This window comes from Ambystoma mexicanum, chromosome 2q (assembly GCF_040938575.1).
Source record: "Ambystoma mexicanum isolate Mex_15411 chromosome 2q, UKY_AmexF1_1, whole genome shotgun sequence".
In the NCBI taxonomy this organism is placed as follows: Eukaryota; Metazoa; Chordata; class Amphibia; order Caudata; family Ambystomatidae; genus Ambystoma; species Ambystoma mexicanum.
Window position 1 is genome coordinate 702,138,190 of NC_090924.1, and position 26,850 is coordinate 702,165,039.

The following is a 26,850-nucleotide window of genomic DNA, read 5'->3' on the forward strand; positions in this document are numbered from 1 at the left end:
TTTCCTCGTTGAGATAATATCCTTGCACATTAGATTTAGCTTCCCAGTACTGATAGTCTGAAGGACTGACCAGTTTCCCCATGAAAACATTTGCAAAAAGGACTGGCAGTGAAGCTGAAGGCTTCACTTAAGCAATAAGCCCAGAGCAGGGGGGGGCATTACCACTTCAGGTAATGCCCCTGGGCTCATAGTTACAGGCCAGAGCGAATGGCTTATTTCTATTAGTATCCCAGCCCACTGAGACCGGGGTACTAAAAGCATTTTTTTCCCAGTTCCAAAATGCTCCAGCGTTTCAGAACAGAAAATAAAATATAAAAGAAAACGCCACCAGGGAAGGGAAAACAAAGTTAGTGTTCCCTTTCCATGGCTGTCGTTGAAAATAAGTGAAAAAAGTGAACAAACAAGATGGCCGCCATTGAAAGGGAGAAGGGACTTCACATGGAGGCCATTAAAAAAAATAGGAAAACAAAATCAACATAAAACATGGCTGCCATGGGCCATGCAGACCTTTCTTCCTTTCCAGGACAGCCTGTCACAGATCAGGAGCAGACTGTAAGGCAGAATTGCATGTAGCACCCTCTGGGACCACCAAACACAATTAAAACTACAGGTGTAAGCCAAACCAAAATTTGGTATAAGTCTGTACTACACAGTTTGTGGTAGTGAGCTGAGCAGCCAGGCTGATCTGAAAGAAGGAATGTGAGCAGTAAACAAAGCTACACAGAGGGTTTACAATCACAGTGGCTTATGTAGACACTTACACTCAAGGTTTGTTGGTAAAACACTTAGTCATTTAGAAAACATTCACTAGAAGGAGGCAACTTATTATACACAAATAAACGTCAGCACCAAACCAATAGGTTTCTGAGTAAATTCGGCTCCCCTGAAGTAGGAGCAAAATGGCATTTCAGTCACTTTAAATAGGAGTAAAAAGGCACAACTTAATACAATGGATCACAAATACTTTCTTAGGCAGTGCAAACAGTTCCAGTTCACTAGAAGAGTCAATTCGATTCAATAGGCCTAGACCAAAAGTCAATGGACTAGTGTCTTGGATAGTAAAGAGCAGTTCTGGTAGTAAATGGTTAAGTCTTTGCGAAAGTTCTCAGAAGTAGTTTGTACGAAAAAGAATCATATGTTGGGTCACAAACTGATTAGGCTTGCAAGTTGGGAAAGGTCCATGAACTTTCACCGCGAGAGGCAAGTTCTCTCAATCGGGTTGGTACAGTACCTTAATATGAAAAAAAAGATGCAGTTGAAGACTGGTTCCTGGCAGTGCCTGCAGATCTCGCCGTTCCTGAGCCTCAGTGGTGGGGACAGGAGGGAGGACGTCGGGGGACACCTGCACTGCACAAGCTGGCAAATGGAAGATCTTCGTTTCGAGTAGCTGTCGTCAAGCACACAAACTGGCATCCCTCTCCCTGGTTAAACCTAACCAGCTCTGAGAAAGGTATCCATGTGGCTTACGAGTTGATTGGTCCCACTAACTCAAAGGAAGAAGTCGTCCTTGAAGGGGCTTCTCTGTCGAGGTGAACATGGCAATTCGGACCTGCAGCACGGCTTCACCAGGCAACCCAACAGTGCAGGAGTTGCAGCAGCCGTCCTCTTCCAGCTCGTCTTCGGTTCTTTCGTTCCAGTGGTCGACTCTGCCTTCCAAGCCAAGAGACTCGCCTTTTAAACAGTTTTCTCCCTTTCATTCCAGCCTAGCTGTCACTCACCCAGCAGGGGGGGAATGTCCTTGCTGGACAGTCAGCCAGCCAATCACACAAGAGTGCATTTGGGTCTCCTAGGAGACTAAGCACAGGGAGTTTCAGGCACCTCCCTCACTTCCTGCCCACCTAAAACACTCAGGTGCCAGAGGCGGTCTTCAGTCCTGAAGCCCACCAAAGGCATAGAAACAAAGGGACCAAACCTAGTTTGGCGTGCAGAGATAAACACTAGAAGGACCTTTCCAAAAAGAAATGGGTAAAAAAGAAGACCGGGGCCTGTTTAAACAAAGAGGCGTAAGGCATCATCTTGAAAAACATGGCTCCTGCGATTTTTAGCTACCGGTGTTTGTGGTCGGGAAAAATCATGGTAGTTCGTTGTAAAACCACTGCCACCAGACATTTCGATAGGAAAGGGTAGCATTTGACTGCTACATGAGTTTTTTTAGACACAGGGGATACTATGTAACCCCTCCAGAACTCTATTGTAAGATGGTGTGTGCTGGGTCTAGGAATTTGAAAAGACTAGTAAAGTCAATTTCACTTTACATTCTCTGGAAAACAGTATTTTATCCCAGAGAAGGTATTTAAACCTTTGAGAAGTCTCAAAGACATCACTGTGTCATTGCACTGAAGGTGCTGTGCAACACACATGAAAAGATGATGCCTATGGAGTTATCTAAAACCCCATATTCAAATAACACAAGAGTAAAACGCACATCAAAATACATGAGAAAAAAGGCTCACACACTCTCCAAGTAAAAAAATCAAGTCCTCAAAATCCAGCAAAGTTGCTGGGGGTCTCTAAGGTAAAGGGAATTAGCACATTTATGAGAATTCTCCATAACACAGATGCGTGGGGGACAGAAGAGTTCCCAGCGCGTCTGCTCCTGAAAAGGACAGAAAAGAAGGTAAGTGGGGGTGGGAGGGCAGGGAGGGAATTCTGTGGATGGGGATTGGGGGGAGGGAAAGACTTACCTGATTCCCCAGTGAGGGGAGACGGCGGCCGCCAGCCCTGAGGAGGCTCAGGGCGGCAGGATTACTGTCTGTTAACGCCTGCATTCTGAGCATCCCCCCATTGGCTGGAAGGCCCCAACACCACCCTCGCCGGGTACTAATTATCTTTAAAAAAGTCAGGACAGCTTCAAAAACAAAATCAAAAACTTTGGGGGCCCATATGGAGGGAAAGTTGACTAAGAGAAATCGTTCCCAACAGTGTTTTATAGCAATATCCTTTCTTTCACGCTGAAGTTATGATATTTGATCAAGACTTTAGGCTTTCTTCTAGGTGGGCCCACCCTGTGAACCATCAATGCGAACGTTGGGTGTCTTCAGCTTTTCAGGAGCTCTAGCAGCTGGCCTTTAGCAAATTATTGAATGTTAGTACCCTCAGCTCCTTCCTTCCTAAACCAAACACAAATGTTTTCCCTACATTAACTATTTTCGAGTTTGTCGCATGTCTTCTTTTGCAGCAGATCCATTTTTTGTGAGGGAGTGTAGATGGGCTTTTATATCCATCATATCATTCTCACAAGAGTCTACAATGGTTCCTAGAGATTAAACCTCCTTTGTATTCATATTGATGGCTAGCGTGAGGCTAGTCTTTACTTTAGAGGGGCAATTTCAGACCCCAAGATCACTGACATTGTGAATATAGTGCATCATCCAACACCGGATTCGTGGGGGACCTCTCAGGAATCTCCATATTTGTCATCTTTATACTCGTGGTTGCTTCCTGTGCCTCAGAATGAGATGTAGAGGATGCAGGTTTGGGAACCTATACTGCTGCAATATCAGTAGTAGCGGCGCCCAAAGTGGGGCTCTTCTTCCCCTTCTTTGACATCATACAGCCAGCTGCATTGACGGGTGGAGCTCAGATGAACTGATGACAGGGATGAGTGAGCAACAAGCCCCACTTTATCAATCACTCTAGCAGGCAAAGCAACACAGACGTGCAGGCATGTCTGCATGAATTAATTTAAGCAACCTGCATCCAGACGTTTAATGTTGAAGTGCCAGTAATATTGCCTCGATGGCGCGTCAATAGACAGTCTGTTACTTACACATTGCTGCTTTCAGTCTTCACAAAAATAGTCTCCTTTGTGTTAGGCCAAAATTTTATTTCAGGCCCCCCCAGGCTCTTCAGCGGATCATGTACAGGGTACAAATACAAACCAAGCAGGCCACTGAGCATGTGTCACTCTGCAACACAGTCGACCGCTAGCAGAATCATCTACCCGCACACCCCACCGTCCATCCAATCACTGCAGTTATGTAAGGAGGGGGGTTAGGATATAGACCTAGGGAATAACATGATACACCAGTATTTCAGTCTCATTGCCCTCAGCAAGCAGAAACCCTCCCGCCCACCATGGCATGCAGCCACCCGCTATCTTCTGATTGCTATCAGAGACAAGGTAAGCTTCACTGCTTACTTGCTTGGGTTTCGATGTGGTCCCGCTCATCGAGCTTAGCCATCTCAGTCGGTCACAGCAGTCTACCCGGGCAACCTTCACAGAGCTGGCATCTCAATGCCTACCATTGTTCTTTTACTAGGCTCAACTAAACAGTTAATTGTTCTTGCCGCAGGCTTTCCATACCACTGCTGAGGGCTCCTGCTCTCCCCAGCCCCAACATTCTTGCACAAGCCAATTTCAGTTGGCAGCGCGTGGGGTAGGAGCATTAGTGGGCTAAAAAAAAAAATGAGGGAGTCATCGCAGCACCGGACCCTTCAGCAAGTAACCACCCTCACACCCTGCAGTATTACCAGTAACATTTTGTAGTTGTCTTTAGCACAGCCAGGTTGTCAATCAAATTCCTCAGAATGCTCTCCATAACTACTGGTAGAAGTCTCTGGAGCCTCTCTCAGAACAGTTCATTCAAAGCAGAGTGTAGAGAGAAATATGTGCTAAAGCAATAGAGAGAGCAAATGGATTGTGGGTTGGGGGCATGGGGGTGATGGAATGAGATCACATAACTGGCAAAACATGTGCTAATAAGCAGTATTGAGCTTGAACTAGTCATCACCCTCCAACAACACAAGATTGTCCCTTACTCTTCTTAGATCTCAGATTGTGGCTCCGGCCCACAGGTTAGAAGAGGGCTGGAATGTACTATTTTTGACCATCTCTAAAATGAGTACTTTTTTCAAGTAACATTAGTGTTCAAACAAACTGAAACATGAATAAGTTGTTTCAATCAACAGAAAATAACTAAATATTATGTAAACAAGAAAATCAAACTGCAACAAACATTCATTCAATACCTGTAAGGATGTCTTACTAAATTAACCTTTATTTATATAGAAGTTATGCCTAATCAAGAAGAATTACCTCAACAGCTGTTGGGTGCAAAGTGATGGCAACAGAGATAAGTCCAGATTTAGGGCAGTTTGGAGCCTGCAGAAATTGAGAGCCAAAGAATAGTGTCTTGGAAGGTGCTTCTGTCTTCACGTAATTTCTCCACACTTCAGACCCTTTATAAAAAATATTAACAAAACACAATATGAAATGTAAGCTATATTGCACTGTCTATACTGAAATTATAGGACTATGGGAATTACCAGAATTTAAGATCACATTAAGAAAATTGAATGCAACAAACACTTCACCTTTTCCTGTGCTGCTGGGCAACATGGGTATGACAGGGGATGTAGCAGGATGTGGAGGCTCTTTCTTCACCAGAGACAAATCAGGGTATATGGCGAGTTCCATTCCAACAACACTTTCTGGCGATGAAGATGGCACAAAACTCTCTGGGGTCCCCCGACCCTCACAGTGATCCAGAGTCCTAAGAAAGTAAAATATGTCCCTATTGAATGTACAGCACTTAAATATTTAACGTAAGCAGTTTTAATAAGTGAACATTTTAAAATTATCAAGACTATTAAATTAGGTACTTCATTGTTTTCGATTTTCAGGCCATAAGAACATGTTCTCATTTCAAGCTGAAACGACTTACAGAGTAAGGTGCCTGATCGAGAACTTGCTGTAGATCCTGTCCTTCTATGGAAACAAAACATATTGGGAATACCACATCCACCCCAACTCCAAAGGAGGCAAAGGTTGTACTACGGCCTTCGCAAGGAGCTGCGAAAATTCCTCCAGCAGTAAAGCGGCTTCTCCGGGAACGGTGGAGCAAAAGGAGGAAGTAGCGCTCAGAAGAGACATGCAACTCTTATGCACCCCCCTACCCAGGCAAATGCCAGAAAGGCAATGTAACAGGATTTTGGACTGGGTAAGGATGAGAGAACTGGGGAGGAAGAAAAGTTGTCTGTGTGTGTACTTGGCTCTCTATACTGGCGAGGGAAACACCTTGATTGCTACTTGCCTGAGGCATGAGGCATTAGGCCCCCTGCCCCTGTAGGTAAAAGAGAAAGGAACAATAAAATCGTCCCCCTGTAAAAGATGAGGTTGGCTGTGGACTGAACTGGCGTTACTTGGCAGTAGCTTTGGATACCTTGAATTTCTCAATGGATTAATCTGCTTTGAAACCATCAAAGGGCATCAAGAAAAACATCCTGAAGTGTGCATTGCAATCAGTTTGTCATCTCTCCCGAAGGGAGAGCCACCCCCTTTGGGACTAGGGAGGTGAGTCTGCTACGCATAACACCCCCTAGGGGACAGGGTAAGTGGGATCCCTCTGAAGGTGATTCAGTCTTAGGGGACAGGAAACCCCCAGTGAAGTACTTAAGATAGCATGACTTCTGACCCACATTATACTCCATTCTTATGGGAAACCACAGAAAAGCTGAAAGAACAGCCTCCTAAAGGCATGTCGGCGAACGGACCACTCAAATCAAATAATCTGCTGAGTTCAAGGAGGCAGCAGCACACAGAGGGGGTGGGCAGAAGAGAGTGAGCGCCAGATGTAGCTTTGCAGGCTATAGTACGCACCACGCGAGTGCAGCGAACAAGCACACTGTGCGCTGGAGGGCTGAGGAAACAGTACACCTGTTGCGTAAACAGCGCTGTGAAGAGAGGAGCACTGCCCTGTCACAAACAGGTACGCTGTGGCTCCAACAGATGGGGAGGTGGGCAGTAAGGCAAGAGCAAGAAAAGCCCTGGAGATTGGAGAGACCTGAGACGGCTCAGAGTGTGGAGAGAGCGAGGCAAGCCCTGGAGTGGGGAGAACACCAAGAAGCCACAGAATAGGGAGAAAGACCGACAAAAGCCCCAGAATGGGGATAAATTACTCACCGTATTGACTAACATACTACTAGTCCTTAGTCCCCTTGCATCAATACTGTATGGACGTCCCTCGCTAGGGACGGGAGGCGGAACCTTTTGCACCAGAAATTAGCTCCTTCCCCTTTAAATTTAGAGGGGGGGGGGGGGGGCGATACCCTGGGAGCATGGCATCTCCTGACTCCACCCACTGGCGCCATTCCTCAATCCCCATTGACGCGTCGTCAATATTACCATTGCTTAATGACACCAGTTTTATTAGGGGGGGGGGGGGACATATGTATGGAGGAAAGGGGACTATGGACTAGGAGTACATTAGTCACTATGGTGAGTAACTTATAATTACTCCTACGCCTCGGCCCCTTTCCTCCATACTGTATGGGCAATTACAACTGAATGTAGCCCCAGGGTGGAGAGGGGAACCTCCTTAAAAAAACAAGTTCCTTAATACTGCCTGCCCGAATGCTGCATCTAACCTAGAGCCGGCATCCAAACAGTAGTGCTTGCAGAACGCCGAAGGGGTGGCCCACGTGGCCGCCCTGCTGATGACCTGCCACAGGACGTGCCTTTGGAACGCGATTGCTGTAGCCTTGCCTCTGATCGCATGGGCATGCATATTTGCCGGAAGCGGTTTGCACTGCCCCTCATAGGCCTCCTTAATGGCCGAAACCATCCACCATGCTATGGAGGCCTAAGAAGCCAGATATCCTGGCCTTGACCCACCGAAGGTGACAAGAGCCTCAGATTTCCAGAAGCTCTTGGTTCTGTCCAGATAGAATTTTAGAGCTGGCCTAACAGCTAGGCAGTGCAGTACCCTCTGAGCCTCATCCTTGTGGTATGCGAAGAAGGTAGGTAGCACTATCTCCTCATTTAGGTGGAACAAAGACTACTTTCGGCAAGAACATGGGGGTGCGTTCTGAGGACGACCTTGTCCCTATGAAAGGTATGGCATGGCTCTGAAGCCACCAGATCTTGAATTTCGCTGATCCGGCATGCAGACGTAAGGCCCACCAAAAGGGCTGTTTTAATGATGACCAGCCTGATGTCCGCGGACGTCATTGGCTCAAAGGGTTTATGCGCCAAGGCGCCCAACACTATATTGAGGTCCCACACTGGCTGTGGGTTCTTGATAGGCGGGTAGAGCCTGGTGAGGCCCGCGAATGTCTTAACCACCGGGATGGAGGATGAAAAAACATCCTTCGAGTTCTGCTAGGCTCCGATGGCCGCCAGATAGGTGCAGCATGTGTCTATTTGCACTCCCGAGTGTGCGAGGTGTGCAGAGATGGATAGCACGTCGTCCAATGTGCACTTGAGAGGATCGACCTCCTTGGACTCTGCCCAGTGGCAAAACCTAATCCACTTGCTTTTGTGCTGGCTCCTAGTGGCATTGCTCCTAGCACCATGTATGTTGTCAAGGTTAGCCTGCGATAGACGCAGATGCTTTAATGTGACCTGTTCAGGAACCACGCTGCAAACGCAAACTTCTGCGGGGCGGGGTGGATGACTGTAACCCGCTGCTATGACAGTAGATGAGCCGGGCCCAGTGGAAAGTGCAGAGGTGGGTCCGCCAAGCTGAGCAGCTCCAAAAGCCAGGGCCTCGCTGGCCACCAAGGAGCTACCAGAATGATGCTGGGGTGCTGGGACTCCCTTATCTTGCAGATCACCCGGTGTACCAGAGGAGTGGGAGGGAAAGCATATGCGTTCATGCTGTTCCACTGTATCTCCAACTATCTCCCAGAGAGCCGGGGCCCTGTTCCTGCCAGGATGCGAACAGAGGGCACTTCCTGTTGTACCATGTGGAGAAGAGGTCCACCTGTGGATGACCCCATCTGTCGAAGATCCCCTGCAGGACCTGATCGTTCAATTGCCATTTGTAATTGTATGCACCCAACCTGCTGAGCCTGACCGCCTCCAGGTTTGAATCTCCCGGGAGGTGGATCGCTGTCAAGTGCATGTCGTTCACCAGAGCCCATTCCCAAATGCTGACCGCCAGGGTGCATAGAGGAGGAGACCTGGTGCCACGCTGCTTGTTGATGTAATACATGCTGGTGGAGTTGTCCGTTTTAATGAGGATCATCTTGCCACTGATGAGCGGTAGGAAGACCTTGAGAGCCAGCCAGAGGGCCTTGAGCTCTAGCCAATTGATACGGGCCTCCTATTCCTGAAGGGATCAAACTCCGCGGACGGTGTTGTCCAGGGTAGCTCCCCAGCCCTCCAACAATGAGTCTGTGGTGATGGTAACCTCCGGTGCCAGTTGTCGGAAGGGTCTGCCTATCCGCAGGTTGCAGTCCATGCTCCACCAGACCAGATCCTTGTGGAGAAAGGGAGGAATGCCGACGAGTTCCACCTGTGAACCCTGCTCCCGATTCCATGAGGCAGCCAAGTACAGCTGCAACCGCCTCTTTAAGCCTTGTGTGAGGCACTGCCAGAAGACATGCCGCCATGATACCCAAGAGGTGCCGCTACCACCATGGTGAGGTCACCTCTCCGCTGAGAAAATGACCCGTGGCCCTCTTGAGGGCTGCGATTTTGTTCTCCGAGGGAAAAACTCTCTTGGAACTTGTATCACAGAAGAGGCCCAGGAATGCTAGACTCTGCGTCGGCTCTAGCTGTGACTTTGTGAGATTGATAGAGAATCCCAATTCGTGTAGTGTATTCATGAGGGCGGAGGAGGTGGGTTGGACCACCTCCAGGGTTCTTGCCCTGCCGAGCCATTCCTCTAGGTATGGAGAGACATGGTGACCTTGGGCCCTCAGAAGGGCTGCCACTGCATTCATAAGCCTGGTAAAGACCCTGGGGGCTGAACTGAGGCCAAAGGGTAGAACCTTGAATTGGAAATGAAAGCCCATGATCCTGAACCCAAGGAAGCACTGATGAGGCTGCCAAATCGGGACGTGTAGGTAAGCGTCTTGAACTTTTGAAACGGAAGGGAAAGGTTCAGGGTGGAAAGGTCCAACACAACTATCAGGCCAGCCTGGTTCTTCTTGTGTATGGCGAGGATTCTGGAGTAGAAGCCCATGCCACGCTGTGAGGCTGGGACTTTTTCCACCACCTGACGCTGTTCGAGTGATCGAATTTCCACCAATAGAGTTGTTGTCCCAATCTGTGGGAGTGGAGGAGAAGAGGGAGGGAGGGAGGGAGGGACCGGAAGGGGGTTGACCCCGTGGACACTAGTGATAGGATCCAGGGGTCCGCGAAGCTTGTGCGCCAATGCTGTGCGTGGAGGGCAAGCCCCACCAGAGACACGTGGACCCAGAGGGGAGTGTCATGCCCTCTTTCTCTCTCAGGCTGAGGAGGGGGGACAGAAAGAAGCCCTTACTCCCGGCCTTGTGCGGTTTGTGGCAGTGTTGGCTTGGAGATCGGTCCGGCTGCCTGAACCATCATTCCTTGAAGCCTCGGAACCCGATGAAGGCCTGCCCCTGGTGCGTCTGGCTGTACGTCGTGGGCATGGACTTTGTGAGGATAGGTAAGAGTTTCGCAGTCTGGGAACTGTTCTTATCAAGTTCCCCATCAGTGGTGGAATGAAAGAGGTCGCTACAATCGAATGGAAGGTCCAATATGCGTTCCTGGACGTCCGGGTTGAACTTGGTAGCCCACAGCCAGGCAGTCGTCCTCATGTTCGTGGCAATGCAGATGGCACGGCCTGAGGTGTCAATATGTGCCACTGTGGACTCCATGGTGTCTTGAACCACCATCTTTGCTTCTGGCAGCCCCGCCATGAAGTGTACTTGACTGTGTTCTGGAAGGAAGTTGGCTATTTCCCGCCAAAGCTTCTGGTTAACGGCTGCAAGCATGGCATCCTCATTAGACTGATTAAGGTGCAGCGAGGCGTTGGATTAGACCACCTTTCCATACGCCTCCAAGAGCTTCTCCTTGTCTAGCAGAGCTGAGGATGAGGTGGCCGAGGAAGACTGCGGCTTCGAGTAGCGTGGCAATCACAGAGGAGTGTGGTTGAGGGTGTACCGACAGGAAGAGTGTATCCCCCTCCAATTGCCTGTACTTGGCATCGAGGCGCTTGTTGGTGGGCTGCGCCGAATGGGGTTTAAGCCATCCCTTTTTGGCCAAGGCGACAATTTCCTTCTGCATCGGAATCCCTGTTCTAGCCGCGGGGCGTAGAGTGAGGACCTCGGCCAGGGCCCCTGCCTCTAGTTGTTCAATCTCGGGTTGCGGAAGTCCCAAGTACTCGGCCAGACCTGTGAGCAGTTCATAGAATGCCTTGGCCGAAAGACGGAGTGTTGTGGTCCTCCTCCTTGTCAGTGTCCCCCAGGGTGTCCTGCTGGTCCGGAGCAGGCAGAGGAGCACTTGGATGCTGAAGGCTGGAGGTGTGTTTGACGGAGCCAGAGGCTGCTGTGGAGTCTGCTATGGCACCACCTGGTCTGCTGGAGGCAGAGGAGCCGTCCCGGTGGGGCCTGGCGTGGACAGCTGGGGCCTGAGGCGCTGGAGCCATAGGAGGAATGATTGTGGGCGCTGGTGGTAGCATGTCCCTGATCACATCCCGAAGGATGGTTCCCATCTGAAGGGGGATCTCATAACCATGAGGAAGTTCTCAAAAAACCTGTCCTCACAGGCTGGTGGGGTGCTAGGTGACATGGGTGTAGGAACCAAGCCCCGGGGTTGCCAGGCCTGGGCGTACTCTGCCTTGCCGTCTGCTGGGTATATCTGCCCAGTGACGCTGAAAGATAAGCTGCATGCCACTTGCCCCTGGGCTCAGTGAGCATACTCACAATCCACTGCATCGAGACTTTACTGAAGGGGGGTCCCCCTGGGTCAATGATTATGTTTCTGCACGTACCCTTCTACCAAGATTTGTCAGTGACTTACACTGGCATGAATCCTGCTTTGCTGCCTTTCTTCCTGAGGGTTCTGGGTTTGAAGCTGGAACTCTTCGAGTGTCCCTCTTGCTGCACCCCCTGGGGATGGTTGATGCCTATTCTGCACCTATAAAGGTAGAACAGAGACGCACTTAACTTTTCGCCACAGGCCTCGGCTACACCTATTTTATTTCCCACGCTGCTCTAATCCAATAAGGATCCTAGGCCCAAAACCCCAGTTTACAAAAAGGTCACACCATTTACTGCTAATGACCTATTTTCGTGATGAACATTGACATACTGTTTTTTGACACAAGCAGCATTTCAGATCATGGCGATGGCTTATATTTTCCTTGAAACCAACTACGAGAATAGTTGAGTATTAAATTGCCCTGAGAAAGGGGTGTGCTGGCGTTTTTTCTGTTTAACTTTACTCCACACGTTGGATTCATTCAAATTCAATGAAGTGAACCTTGTCTTTCTAGTTTCACTTCTGAAAAGAAGCCAATGGGCACCCTGTGTACTATTACTTCACCCACTGATTCGATTAAGCGCATTGAGGTCGAGACAAACCCATTTACCTATGGGGAACCTATGCCAACACTTACTCACCTTTACTAAGACATTTTTCCTGGGGCTCCCTTGTGTCCCTGCAGTTTTATATCAGGAAACTGGAATTTTAGCTTATCTCCCTTGTTTACTGCACATTTGCAAATCTATGATTTACACTCCTGTTTTTGGAAGAATAAATTACTTGCTTCTCAGTAATGCTCTTTCTGATGAATGTTCCTACCACTGATTCCTCATCTTAACATCTACCTCTCAGCGCAGCTGCTCTTCAGGCAGCGATGCTCCGACTAACGCCTCTACGCGCCAAACAGGAAGTCAAGGCCAGTATAGAGGCGCTGAACGTCAGAATCATAATTCCACCCTTTTCCCGTCGCATTCTGAAACCGAGGTACAGCAGAACCAAGGTGTACATGTGTTATAATTAATGCTGCTTTGTATTGGATTTGTAGGAAGATTACAGACACTATTCATGTGAGACATTTGTGTTCTGGGACATAGTTTCTGAGTACCCCTCAAACCCATTCTTTAGCCTTATATATGCTACACCTACTGACAGATAATCGGCATACATTTAGCTTTATGAGTGGGCTGGGACTTCGTATGGCCCATTACTGGTTTTCAACATACACTGTGGTCCAACATGGGCTCTGTTTAGCCCAAAGTAGCTCTTTTTTCTCACATATATGGTATGTATGATTTCAAAACAAAGTGTATATTTTCAGTACACCAGAGTGGTGCATTCTTGAGAGGCAATATAGGGAAGAACTGTTCTTCACTACCAGCCTACCTCCGCGCTTGTGTCAAGTTTGACTGCCCTGCCATAGATACCATTTTAGAGAGATTGGAATTTCTTATGGTTGCAAACCATAGATTGCTTTAAAGTTGAAGGGTTTTACATCACTCACCAGAGGGCTGTGGAAAAATCTCCTTAACAATAATTAAGATTTTCTGTCTGAATGTCTCCCACTGCTCTGGAGTGGAGGAGCAGGCAGGAAACAGTATGAATGTAGGTGCAGAGGTCACAGCTTCTTTTAATCCCTCTTTACTTCATCACAAGGCACGAGCTCCTCCAGATCCTTCGCTTTCTGAGCTGGCTGAGTCTTCTCCTTGTAGGCTGAAGGCTACATTGAAGGTTGATGCTTACATGTTGTTTCACAGCTTTTATAAAGACTGTAGACCTATAGCACGCACTCCATAACCGCCTTACGATACATCTGCTGGCAGTGTCCACGTTCTTCCAAGTCATGTCCAGGACATAGAAACCAGACAGCACGTGAGTGGGTCAGAAACAAACATGAGTTTCCTGCACTCTTTGTACATCTTGAAACCAGGGGCCTTTGGTGCGAGCTTCTGTGGAAGGAAGGAATCCATTAGAAAATAAAGTTGCTTCATAGCGATTCACATACCCAGTCCATAGCACTACCTTGTTCCCAGTTTGTTGGGAAGACTGTTACAGAAGCCAGAGTCCCAAAACTTTGAGAAGGAGACAAAGTGTCTTGACATAAAGGGCATCAACCCATGCATGACTTCAGCTCGCGTTTGATGCAATTGGTCAAAAAGACCGACATTAACTGACTCTTTGGCTTTTCCTTTTCAGAGAAGCCAGAATGTTAATGACTTGGGGAATTCTTGGTTTCAATGAAATTATATAATACAAAATGATGCTGCCACAGTCCCTAAATACTTGGCTAACATATGGCAGATTTGTAATGGGATCAAAAGGGTCTGGTCAAAAGCATCCAGAGTCTGTTTCTTTAGGTGGCCAAAAACTGTTTGTTTCAGTTTGTTGAGACCCAGCCCAGTGAAAATGGATGCATTAGAGTAATTAGTACTGCTGCTGCATCATTGGGAAAAAGTTCAAAGCTACGTCCAATGAATATGTCGCCTGGAGAGCCAGAAGCCGGGCTCTGAATTAAAATCATAATCTAGAGAAGATTCATGTTTAGTAGTGATACTGTTTGATCGCACTTGCAATACACTCTGGTGCATGAATCCTTTTGGAGGCAGGTCTAGAGTGCTTCTTGTGAAAGGAACACATACTTCTGGTACCATCACTGTGCCACCACGCGTTATGATTAATGCTGTCATTTTGCATCAAGAAACATTTCATGTCAATTAATGAAATATATGATCACTATAAAGTGAAAATCTTCAATTAGCAGTCGATCTGGGAAATGTTTTTCGGGTATCAGTCGCCCATCTCAAGGGGACTAATTAATGAAGACATACACAAAATGAAATTAATCACAAATACAGCTATACTCACTGAGCTCTCAATATTAATACACAAAAACCCCACACTGGAACCCATTACCGTTTAATTTAAAAAATATATACATATATCTGCATAGCTACAGATATCTCTGTGCAGTTTATAGCCATTCAGCAATATCTCAGCATGGTACAATCTATCAACTTAAGTTAATTTTATTTTGTAAATGTAATTCTTGCATTTGCAGGCCTAATGCTAAAGAAAACACTAATGGAACACATTTGCATAGAAAATCAATGGTCGTTAATTACGGTTTTCTTGATCACAGCAAGAAACACATTGTTGGCAGATGAAGAAGTTACTTACCCATCGTAACGCTCTTTAGACTGGCTGTTCCTCCCAAGTATTCCTTATCTTATGCTATTTCCAATATCCAGCAGAGGGTGCTGGCGTTGATGTCTGTCGACTTGTTTTTCGAATGGATTGTGTCCTCCCACGTATTATGTTAGGGAGAATTCTCAGAAATGTGCCAATTCCCTCTACCTTAGAGACCCCCATAAACTTTGCTGGATTTTGAGGACTTTATTTTTTTTAACCTGGAGAGAGCGAGACCCTTTTTCCCCACTCTCTCATGTATTTTAATGTTATTTCTGAACTCTGTTTCTTTTGGTTGTGGAGTCTGACAAACTCCATAGGCATCATCTTTTATATTGTAGCACACAGCACCTTTAGTGCAGTGACACAGGAAAGTCTCTTAGATTTCCCCAAGGTTTAAACGACTTCTCTGGGATAAATTACTGTTTCCCAGAGCAGGAAAGTGAAATTGACTTTACTTACATTTGTAACTTTTGTAACTTTCTAGACCCAGCACACACTATCTTACAATAGGGTGCTGGAGGGGTTACTTAGAATACCCTTTCTCTAGCTTCTCATGTAACATTTTCATGTTACCCTTTCCTCACCGAATTGCTGGTGGCAGTGGTTTTGTTTTTACTACTGTGGTGTGCATTAACCGCAGGCTGCGTCCGCAGCTGCAGTAAAGCACCCAAGGGTGCCATTTTTGTGAAAATGTCCCCAGGTCTTCTTTTTTCGACATTTCTTTGTGGATTCTACTTTTGAAGTTTGTGTGGTGTTTTACAGTGCTCCCTTCTGAAGAAGGCTTATATAAACTGACTGGTAAATAATTAATAATTGTTTTAACAAGAAACTCTGTGTGTAAGTGTTTGCTTGGATTCTGTCACTGCAAAACTCTGTGCAACTCCCCTACAGCTCACATTGACCCCTCTTGAGATAAGCCTGGCTACTCGTCCACACTACCAACCTGTGTAGTACAGACTTATACCAAATGTTGGGTTATGACTGCCAGGAGGTCAGGATTGTTGTAGTGCACCCTAAGGGTACTGCATACGATCTTGCCCAACATATTGCTTATCCTATGATCAACTCCCAAAGCAGGTCTAGTATTCCTGGAGGAGGGAGTCCGAATTGTTCATGACAATTTAGTAGTTCTCATAAGTCTGTGTGCACAGAAGGCAACACTACCTTACCAAAAAAGCCTTCCTGGCTTGAAGAATCCAAACTGTAATGTTTTGTGAAAGTGTGTACGGACAACCATGGGGCAGCTGCACACATTTCTTTAATTGGCACTCCCCTCTGTAATGCAGGGGAAATAGCCATGACCCTGAAGGCCCTCTGGAGGATCTTTTCCCACTAGTCTGTAGCATTCATATATTGCCAGTATTATCCATATGGATAACGTTCGTTTAGTTATTGCCATACCCAACTTGTGGCCTGTTTAGCCAACAAACAGTTGGTCATCTTGTCTTAGTCTTGCCATTCTGGTGATATAGAAACTTGGTGCATGTTTAGGATCAATCCTGTGTAGCCTCGCCTCTTCCTTTCCGGGCTGAAGAGGAGGGTAAAATAATGGTTATGTTATTTTCTGAGTTAGATGGAATTCAGATACAATTTTAAGTAACAAGGTGTGTTTGGAGAAAATAGTGTATGGAGGCTTGCCGAATAAAGCCTGAAGTTTACTCAACCTTTGGGAAGATATAATGGCCACTAAGAATATGGTTTTTAAAGTTAGCAACCTCAAATTTCAACACCAAGTTGAGATCCCAAACCGGGACTTGAAAAAGGGATCAGAGGGAAAATATGTGTTAATCCTTTTAGGAATTGTCTTATTAGAGGAATTTTGAAGTAAGATACCTCCTCAGAAGTACGCTTAAATATGGAAAGCGCAAGATATCCTTTAATAGTACCAATCTGAAGCCCCAGATTAGCTAGGTGTAACAAAGGATAACACCACAGGTGAATTGCAGAATTGCATGTAAATGGATCAACATTCTTATCCCTGCACAAGCTGCAGAATTTGTTCCATCGGCAGCGGTACAAAGACTTAGTTGCTGGCCTTCTATTCGAAAGCAAAATCTCCATAACGTATCTTAGCCTCTCAGAAACCATGCGTGAAGGCTGAGTGTCTGGACCTCTGGATGGAGAACCCGACCTTCCTCTTGCGAGAGAGGATTCTCTCTTTGTGGAAGACGTATTGCAGGGCAGATGGACATGTCCAGAAGGTCTGGGTACCATGTCCTCCTGGCCCAATCCGGAGCAATCAGGATCATGGATTTCCCAAACGTTCTCAACCTCCTGATCATGAAAGGTACTGTCAGCCGAGCCGAGACCAGTCTGGAGGGATTCACACATAGCGTCTTTTCCATCCTTGACTATGTTAAAACACCCATCTCGTTCTTCCACTTCGGGGATATGGTCAGCCGCCATGGATATACACTCCCAAAGGGTATGAGTGAACCTAGCCAACGTGCACGTGGCCTTTGCCGACTTCAGGGTCATACTTCCAGCCAAAAAAACCTTTGCTAGAGCGTTGTAACGCTTATCATCCCTATCAGGAGGGATAGTAGGGTAGGAATTTTGTCTTGTGGTTGAAGTGGCAGCCTGCACCACCAGACTTTCCGTAGTTGGGTGCTTTGATAAGTAATAGGGATCACTGCCGCTTTTTTAAAGCTGCATGAAATTAAATGATTGGGTCTTCCTGAGGTCCCCTGTCCAGGATATCAGTCAGGTCATCCTGTTCGAAAACTGGACTTGGTCCACTAATCTCATGTACTCAACCACTCTCAACATTAACTGCCTGTAGGGTACTTCTGCATGATCAGATGGGTCTGATCTGCCAAACTACCTCTGGTGAGGTGTCCAAACCACTGGCATTATGTAGGCACTCTTGAAGGTCCTCTATCCTGGATTCCTCAGATATTAAGGCCTCAGAAATTGATGGCGTTCCATATTGGAGGCCAACAGGTCTTGACTCATCAGATGATTGTTCTATGTTCTCATGAATCGAGGAAAGATTTGAAAAAAATCAGCCCTATGTAAAGGGGTATATGACTTTTCAATGATACTCGATGGTGTCATGACATTTGTCGACAAAGCTGCAGAGATTGTCGACTTTGTCGATGTCGAGGGATTCAATGCCTGCTTCGATGTATGTAGCATTGAGGAGCTCGAAGCCTGATGCGTCGATGACTTTTTCTTATGCTTTTGTGTCGATGGCGTCGAAGAATGGTCTTTTGGCACCAATGGAATCGACAAGGGACTTTTTCTCGACTCGAGGGATCCTTAGAACGCTCTCATGGAGTTTTGCTTGCAGGGCCCAAAGGGGCACAGGTCTTACTCTTATGCTTATCAGGTCTTTTGGAGAAGCTGTTTTTGTTGGACATACGACCCGTTCCTGAGAGGAACTTGAAGACGACGTAGATGGCGCCCTATGGTGCAGTTTCTTTGAGTGTCTCGACGATGAAAAATGGTGGGAGCCACTTCGTGATCAGGATCTTTTACTTTTTTTACGGATGGGGAAATGGGCCTCGACTCGTCCAATGTCTGTCATTTCGACGTAGTCGTCGATGGGGACTGAAGGATCCTACCTGCCGCAAATTTCCCTCTGCGCGCTCTCAGGGCTTTCGATGTCATGTACAGGCAGTCCTCACACTCAGACAAAGGATGAGTGGATCCCAGGCATCACAAACATATTCTGTGGGGGTCCGTAACAGACATCTTTTACCCGCAGTCACACCATTTCTTCAACCCCGATGACGAAGCCATTTCTTATCAAAGATTTCTCTCGTAAATTCTCACAAAGAAACCGAAACGTACCGTATCCGAAGCTTTAGTGTGGAAAAACAGAACTGAAGCCAACAGACTCTGTGCATGATATATATATATATATATGACAATGCATTACTTACCGTAAAAGCATTTCTGATGGTTGTATCTGCTTAGATTCACATGCTGTGCATAGGTCCGACATCCAGTGGTCACTGCGGAGTATTGCATTTTGTTTTTCGTAGTCGAAAAGGGGACGTCGACAAGGCGTGTCTGTAACACTATCCCTATAGTGACGTGCGTTGTACCCACAATCCCTCACGCGGCGAGGTCCCTCTGTTTGTATTTTTCTGCCCTGAGGGAGCCTTTTAGCCGTGAGTGAGTACAGAAAAGAGAGAAATATATATAAAAAGGATGTCTATGTTCCTTCCATCCGAGCGGGGAGGAAGGGTGGGCGCATGTGAATCTAAGCAGATACAACCATCAGAAATGCTTTTACGGTAAGTAATGCATTGTCTTCTGATGTTTGTTAATCTGCTTAGAATCACATGCTGTGCATAGACTAGCGAGCAGTACCCGGAGTTGGCGGTGGGTTATGAGAAGGAACAGTAGAGAAAAGATGTCTTAATACTGCCTGCCCAACCTGGGAATCAGATCTAGAGTGTGCATCTAGACAGTAGTGTTTTGTAAATGTGTGCACAGAACTCCAGGTTGCCGCTTTGCAGATGGACTCAAGGGGAACATTTGCAATGAATGCTATGGAAGCCCCCGTGCCTCGAGTGGAATGTGCTCTTGGCTTGAAGGGTAGTTCTCTCTTAGCAAGAGTGTAACAGAGAGTGATGCATTGAACAATCCATCTAGATATAGTGGATTTTGAGACCGCATCTCCTTCTCTTCCTGCTGCCACCGAGACAAAGAACTGATTAGTCTTTCTCAGTGGTCTGGTTCTTTCCATGTAGAACATGACAGCTCTGCGTACATCTAGTGTATGCAGACTTTTTTCTCCCGAGCTGGAAGGGTTTTGAAAGAACGTTGGTAGTTCTATAGTTTGGTTTACATGAAATTTCGAGATGAATTTAGGTGCAAACCTTGGGTGTGTGCGTAGAACCACCTTATCTTTGTGAACTGTTACGAAGGGGTCTAGTACAGAAAGAGCCTGTAGTTCACTTACTCTCCTAATGGAGGTGATAGCTATTAGGAAAGCAGTCTTAAGGGTGATATCTTTAAGAGTTGCCTTGTGCATGGGTTCGAAGGGAGGGCCCATGAGTCTGGAAAGTACCACATTTAAGTCCCATCCGGGAGCTGGGTTATCTATCGGAGGGTGTATCCTCTTTACCCCCTCCATGAAGGCATTGATAACTGGTATCTTCCACCACAACACTTTAAGTTGGGAAGTGGTGTATGCAGAAAGTGCCGCTAGGTGGACTTTAATGGAATTGAACACTAAACCTGAATCCAGTAAATGGGTCAAGTATAGAATAATGTCAGTAGGAGAGCAGTCAACTGGGTTGATGCTAGTACCTCTACACCAGATAACGAATCTTTTCCATTTGCTAGAATAGCAGTGTCGAGTATTAGGTTTTCTGGCTTCCCTGAGGATGTCCATACATCTCTGTGGGAGTTGTAAATGTCCAAATTCTATGATCTCAGGAGCCAGGCTGCTAAGTTCATGGTCTGAGGGCATGGATGCAGTGTCCTGCCCTTGTCTTGTGACAGCATGTTGTACGGGCAGGGAAGTTTCATTGGGGGAGATAGGGACATCTCCATCAAGTGAGCGAACCATGGTTGCCGGGCCCACATTGGGGCCACTAGTATCATGGTAACCTGCTCCTGGTGCATCTTGTGCACCACTTTGTTGAGAAGGGGAGTCGGGGGAAAGGCGTAAACAAATTTCCCTGACCATTGAATCGAGACCGTTCCCCTTGGACTGGTTCTGGGGGTACCTGGAGGCGTAACTTTGGCATTGTGAGTTCTCCAGGGTTGCGAACAGGTCTATTTCCGGGAATCCCCATTGCGTGAAGACGTCTAAGACGATGTCTTCGTGCAATTGCCATTCGTACTCTTCGGGCAGGGGGAAGTCTCTGCTGAGTTTGTCTGCTAGCAGATTGAGTTCCCCTGGTACATGTTGTGATAGTAGGAACATGTTGTGTTTGAGAGCCCACTTCCATATATTCTGGGACAGCTTGGACAGTCCTGGAGAGTGAGTGCCCCCTTGCTTGTTGAGGTAGTACATGGCTGTGGTGCTGTCTGTGAGGACCATCACTGTCTTTCCTTGTAAGTGTTCCTGAAAGGCTTTCAGTGCTTTGAACACCGCTAGTAGTTCCAGCAGGTTTATATGCTTGGATGCTAAACTCGGAGTCCACACTCCGTGTGCCGTCTGATGGGATAGGTGAGCCCCCCATCCTGTAAGGGATGCGTCTGTGGTTAGAGTGGCTTCCACTGCGGGTGTGGCAAAAGTTTTCCCTAATAACAGGTTTTCTTTTGTCCACCACCGTAGCGAGAGAACCAAGGCCTGCGAGACCACCACTAGATCGTCCCATTGTCCGCTGGCCTGACACCACTGGCTGTAGAGCCACTCTTGCATTGGGCGCATGCGCAGGCGCGCGTGAGGTACCAAATAAATACATGACGCCATCATCCCTAGCAAGCGCATTGCTTTGCGTACCGTCACCTCTCGGCCTGCTACATAATGGGGAATTTGAAACAGCATGTTTTGGACCCTCTCGTTGGAGGGGAATACGACGCCGTCCTTTGTTCGAATTAGAGCCCCTAGGAATTGTTTGGTTTGGCTGGGGTCTAAGCTGGACTTCTTTTCGTTGATGGAGAAGCCCAGTTGGGACAAAAGGTCTACGGTCTTTTGGGTATTGGAGAAGCATGTTTCGTAAGAATCCCCTGTTATGAGCCAGTCGTCGAGGTAAGGGTATACCGGGATGGATAATCTGCGCAGGTGGGCCGCTGCCACTGCTTTCGTGGATACCCTTGGTGCAGATGCTATCCCGAAGGGTAGTACTCTGAACTGGTAGTGTTTGTCCTCTATTTTGAATCTGAGGTATTTTCTGTGCGATGTCAACATTAAAATATGAAAGTATGCATCTTTCATGTCCAGTGTTGTCATGTAATCCCCTTGTGATAACAGTGGGATTACCTCCTGTAAGGTCACCATACGAAACTTTTGGGGTTTGACAAATATGTTCGCTGGGCGCAGATCTAATACAGGGCGCATGGTTAAGTCCTTTTTGGGTACAAGGAAGTACACTGAATAAATACCTTCTGTTACCTGTGATAGGGGGACGGGCTCTATAGCTTCTTTCTTCAGTAGTTCTTCCACCTCTTGAAGAAGAATGGAGAGGTGTTGCGGTGTCATGCGCCGGTTCCGTGGGGGTTTGTACTTCGGGGAACCGTTGAACTCGATGCAGTATCCGTGGGCTATGGTGGATAATACCCAACGGTCTGACGTGATTCCCTCCCATGCTGAAAGGAACGATGTTAGCCGGCCCCCGACCGGTGATGCATGGGAGGGGACCCGAATTTTCGGGTCATTTGCTGGTATTGGGCGTGGAACCTCTGGGGCTGGAGCCACGACCTCTTCCTTTGCCACGGCGTTGGCCTCTTTGACTGAACTGGGTGTTACCCTGGTTAGTGGGCCAGTTGGAGCCAGAGTAATATTGTTGTTGTTGGTTCTGCTGCTGTCTTTGGCCACGAAAGGAGCGTTTATTACCATAGCCTCGCCTGTTAGGGGGCCTAGAAATTTGATCAAGAGTCTTGATGGTATCAAACTCTTTTTTAGCATGTTTTAGGGCCTCATCTACTGCTTTCCCAAACAGATGCGTCTGTTCAATGGGTTTATTTATGAGGGAGGCTTGGGTTTCGGGCTTAAAACCTGAATTGCGTAGCCAAACGTGGCGTTTGAGAAGTATTCCCTGCACTAGGGAGCGGCCAGCCGTCTCAGCGGCATCTAGGGAGTTCTTAACGATGCCCTGGTTTACCAGTGTGCCCTCTGATATTATAGCTAGCAGGCGAGAACGCAGAGGTTCAGGTGCTTCCTCTGCTTCGCTGCGCAGCTTGTTCCACTGTGCATCTGCGTAGCTAGCTAAAAGTGAGTTGTTATTAGCAATTCTAGTAGAGAAGGCGGCGGAGGTCGTGATTCTCTTCCCCAGTGCGTATAGTTTTTTGCCTTCTTTGTCTGGAGGTGCTTCACTAGTGGATAGTGGCACCCCTGCTCTTTTTCTTGTGTTGGTAACCACAAGGGAGTCCGGAATAGAGTGTCCTCTGATGTATAAAGGGTCAGAGGATGAAGGGCTGAAGAGCTTTTCTATTCTAGGGTTGACCCCTCTTACTAAAGCTGGGTTAGTAAGGGAAGGAGAAATTCTTCTTTTAATAGAAGCCAGGAGTGGAATAGATTGGCTAACAGGGGCTTTTTCTTTGATGACTTTTTCTACGAAGTCAATGTCTGGAAGAGTTTCCCCTGTATCAATCTCAAAATGCGCTGCTGCCTTGCGCAATAGTGCATTGAGGGAAGGTTGGTCATCTATGGGAGAGGAGTTCCCATGTGAATCCTTGAGAGGAGAAGGGAGAAAGGCATCAGGGTCTGAATGTACTGATGGGGATTGCCAAGGCTGCACTGACGGTGAATGCCAGGGCTGCGAGGTAGCTGTATCCTCTTCAAACCCTGTAGCAGTGGTGTAAGGATATTCTTCGAACCCTTCTTCCTCAAGTTCTACTTCTTCTTCTGCATCCAAACACTCCTCATCTTCTTGGAGGTATTGCTCCTCCCCAGTGAGGTGAACCAGCCTAGGAATCTTGACTCTAGGGTCATCCTGTGGCCATTCTCTTTGTCTTTTGTGAGTGGGTGGGTCTTGGTTTCCTAGAAACCTTTCCATTTTCTCCATGCAAGAATGGAGTCTTTCAAGGGTCTCATGGGGTACCCCTGAATAGTCTAGAGGGGGGAAATTAGTGTTTTCGCCTTCAAATCGTTTCGAACGCTCCCACAACGTCGACGAGAGGTTCCCGTCTCCTTCTGAAAAGCCTTCAGGTAGTTCGGAAGCGTCCTTTGGAGAAAGGGGCAGTTCCTGGCTACTTTTATGTTTTTTCGACGCGGTATTCGACGTTTGTTTCGTCGTCCGCGTACGTTTGTCTTCGGCGACAATTCTCGCTAGGCTCTCGGCCACGATTTTGTCCGTCGAGGGCTCTGGTGTCGACGTTGTGTGCGTTGCGCGTTGTACCTCGACGGTCGCTCTATGGAGCGTTGCGTCGGATGTTTTTGGGGTAGCGCCCGTGTTAGATGGAAGCCCAATCGCTGGTCGCGGCTGCGTTTGCGGGTGGGGCTTGTGACCTTTACGGTCTGCGGTAGACGCCGGAGTGCCCTGCGTCCCCTTCGGCGCTGATGGATCCTTCGTTCTCGACGAAGAAGAGCCGTGGGTAGTGTGTTTAGCCTTATGGGGTTTGTGTGCGTCCTTGTCGCCGGGGTGTTCATCCCCATAAGCAGGGCGTGAGCCGAGCCCGTCGGGGCCGGGGACGGACGAGGAGCGGGAGCGCTCCTTCTGGGGGTTCATGACTTCCGTAACGGACGTCGAGTTATCGCACTCCTCGTCACTTTCAGTAACAGCGGCAGCGGGTGAGGAAACTGACTTCGACATCGCGTAGTCCGCCCACCTCTTAACCCTACGTTCTTTAAGAGTCCTGGGTTTTAAGAGCTTGCAGGCTGCGCAGCTGTTCTCTATGTGATCGAGGGGTAAGCAACGATTACAGAGCTTGTGCTTATCTTTCCAAGTATATTTGCCCCTGCAGCGTGGGCAAAACTTAAATGGTGTCCTCTCCATAGCTGAGGCAATAATAGCTGGCGATAACAACCCCAAGGGAAAGAAAAGGGAGAAAGAAAGACATTCTCAAAGAGAAGAGACAAAGTTCTAACCCCCACTCTCCCTACTGTAAGTTGGCCGTCGAGGCCAGGCCACGTGTTCGGCAGCGCCGAAGGATCTCCTCCGCTCTTCCTCTCCGTCGAAAATCAGTTCGGCGGAGAAACAGCTTCACAGCTAACGTCGAGGGGGAGGGATCGTTATCAGTATATTAAGTTATGACAAAAGGACCGAGGTCCGTGGTAAGTATAGCAATGTCTCTCTAGGAGCTCCGCGAAAGGCGACCAGAAACTGGGCGGAAAAAAACAATCTGAGGGACCTCGACGCGTGAGGGATTGTGGGTACAACGCACGTCACTATAGGGATAGTGTTACAGACACGCCTTGTCGACGTCCCCTTTTCGACTACGAAAAACAAAATGCAATACTCCGCAGTGACCACTGGATGTCGGACCTATGCACAGCATGTGATTCTAAGCAGATTAACAAACATCAGAAATATATATACACATACACACACACATACCTTCGGTGATGTTGACATCGAGGCAGACAGAGGTTCCGAGGGACATCGAGACGACACGAAACGTCCTCTGCTGGAAACATTTTCCGAAGCAGCTAAGCTGGATATTGGAAATATCATAAGATAGAGAATACGTGGGAGGACACAATCCATTTGAATTTAAGAATGTGCATAATATTCACCTGCAGTTAAAATGGCAAGCTGTTCAGGTGGCGAATAGCCCTGTGGTGAAAAGATTTTCTTTTTGCACCTTTGCCTTCATAGAACAATTATAGATTCCTATGGGACCACCAACTCATTCTTTTTGCTTGCTTTGAACCCTGCCCTGATTCTTTGGAAGCCATTAAAGCCTTCTGGCTTTACATCCCTTGCCTGTTTCGCTCAATGTTATGGGCAAACTGACCTAGTCCCCAGCACTGTCAATACTGAGAGGCTATGTCTCTCTTTATGGATTCTTGTATTTTTTTTATTGCACAAATCACCTTACAGTGAAGTGCAGTTAGGACGCTTTGTATCCTTACAACCTTTTATATAATGGTTTTTGGTTACTTTGACAATGTGCCTAAGACAAGCTAATGGCAGCTGTCCCGATTCTTACCTTTTTTGTGATTGTTTTTCATGCATATTTGCATTTACTGTCAATGGCTACTAAAGGTGGCTAGCACCCTAAAATGGCCGTGCCACAATATTTTTGCTTGTTCTCTGGCCTTCTTCCTGCTTCTCAGGTCAGGAAATGCCTTAAATGGAAACCCCTATGCATGGGAAAGCCGCTGCTTTCGTGGGTGGGTGATCCAGAGTAGGGGGACTGGAACTGTCTGGTCCCAGTCCACATACTCTGGCACCTGAAGTCTGTTGCGGGACGGATGCGATGACAGTGGTTGTCCATGATTGGACAACCGTGGACTGTTTAAATGTTGCATAGCCTTACCATTGGTGAGCTTGGGCTTGCTCCCCGCCTGAATCTTTGATTAAAGAAGGGATCCTGCTAGTGTCCATCAGATCATGGATGGAACCAAGACTTCTACGAAAAAGAGCAGCTGGCTGACGACCCCTGCAGCTGACCAGCATTGACTCCAGTGATTGGCCAGGTGAAGCCCTGTTCCTTTGCCTAATCTTGGTAGACCCTTGTTGGTGATTCTACCCTTGGACTGGTGGGAACAACCAGCCTCGATCCTTGCTCGAAGATCTGTGCATTGGGTGTCTTCGAAAGTGTCCCTCGACCACCCAGTGGACTGACCAGCTCTCTCCTGGGCTATCTCGCTGCAGCCGTCGTCATTCTGAGCAGAGCCTTGGAATTTTACAGATCTTTAGCGTGTGCCACAAGTCACATGTCATCGCAATTTCAACCATCTCACTCTATGGGAAGCTGTGCTGGGGCTGCTTCTATGTTCGCTGCAGTACGATCACCTGACCAAAGGTGACGTTAGTTGGTTATTATCTTATACGTGTGCCTAAGGTGTCCCATGGTGGTCTCTTCCGCAGAATTTGTCATTTGTGTCTTCAACGAGAAGCTGTCCAGAACCAACGGAAACTGAATTACAAGAAAAAAAGTATCTGTCTGTCTAGACAACCCTTGTGGTGTGAACAACAACAGAACAAACAAACCTAGAATGAAGTCTTGAACCTACATCCGTGGAATCTAAATCATCCCAAGTCAGTGGTTGAGTCTACATGCCTGTTGCGTTCCGTCACCCATAGGGTCTCCTGGGCGTCAAGTCCTGACCCTAACTCGCACTCAGACCTAACCTTTGGCGGTCGAACCTGGGTTAAAGATACTTTCCTAAACCTACCTTGGTGAATGGGAGTGGAGTCCTTATTGGAACTTTACTAAATACTTATCTAACTTTGAAAACTTTCTAAAAGCAC

The 26,850-nt window shown here is 47.4% G+C and overlaps 1 protein-coding gene across 7 annotated transcripts in view; it reads right to left on the minus strand.

Moving 5' to 3' along the window:
- KMT2C (lysine methyltransferase 2C) overlaps window positions 1-26,850 on the minus strand; it is a 2,745,351-nt gene that overhangs the window by 516,426 nt on the left and 2,202,075 nt on the right. For all 7 annotated transcript variants that reach the window (XM_069647923.1, XM_069647922.1, XM_069647921.1 and 4 more), the window contains 2 exons: window positions 5,317-5,495; window positions 5,039-5,181 (listed from right to left, as the gene is read on the minus strand). In XM_069647923.1, coding sequence (XP_069504024.1) covers window positions 5,039-5,181; window positions 5,317-5,495 — 322 coding nt within the window. The remainder of the gene's footprint in view (window positions 1-5,038; window positions 5,182-5,316; window positions 5,496-26,850) is intronic.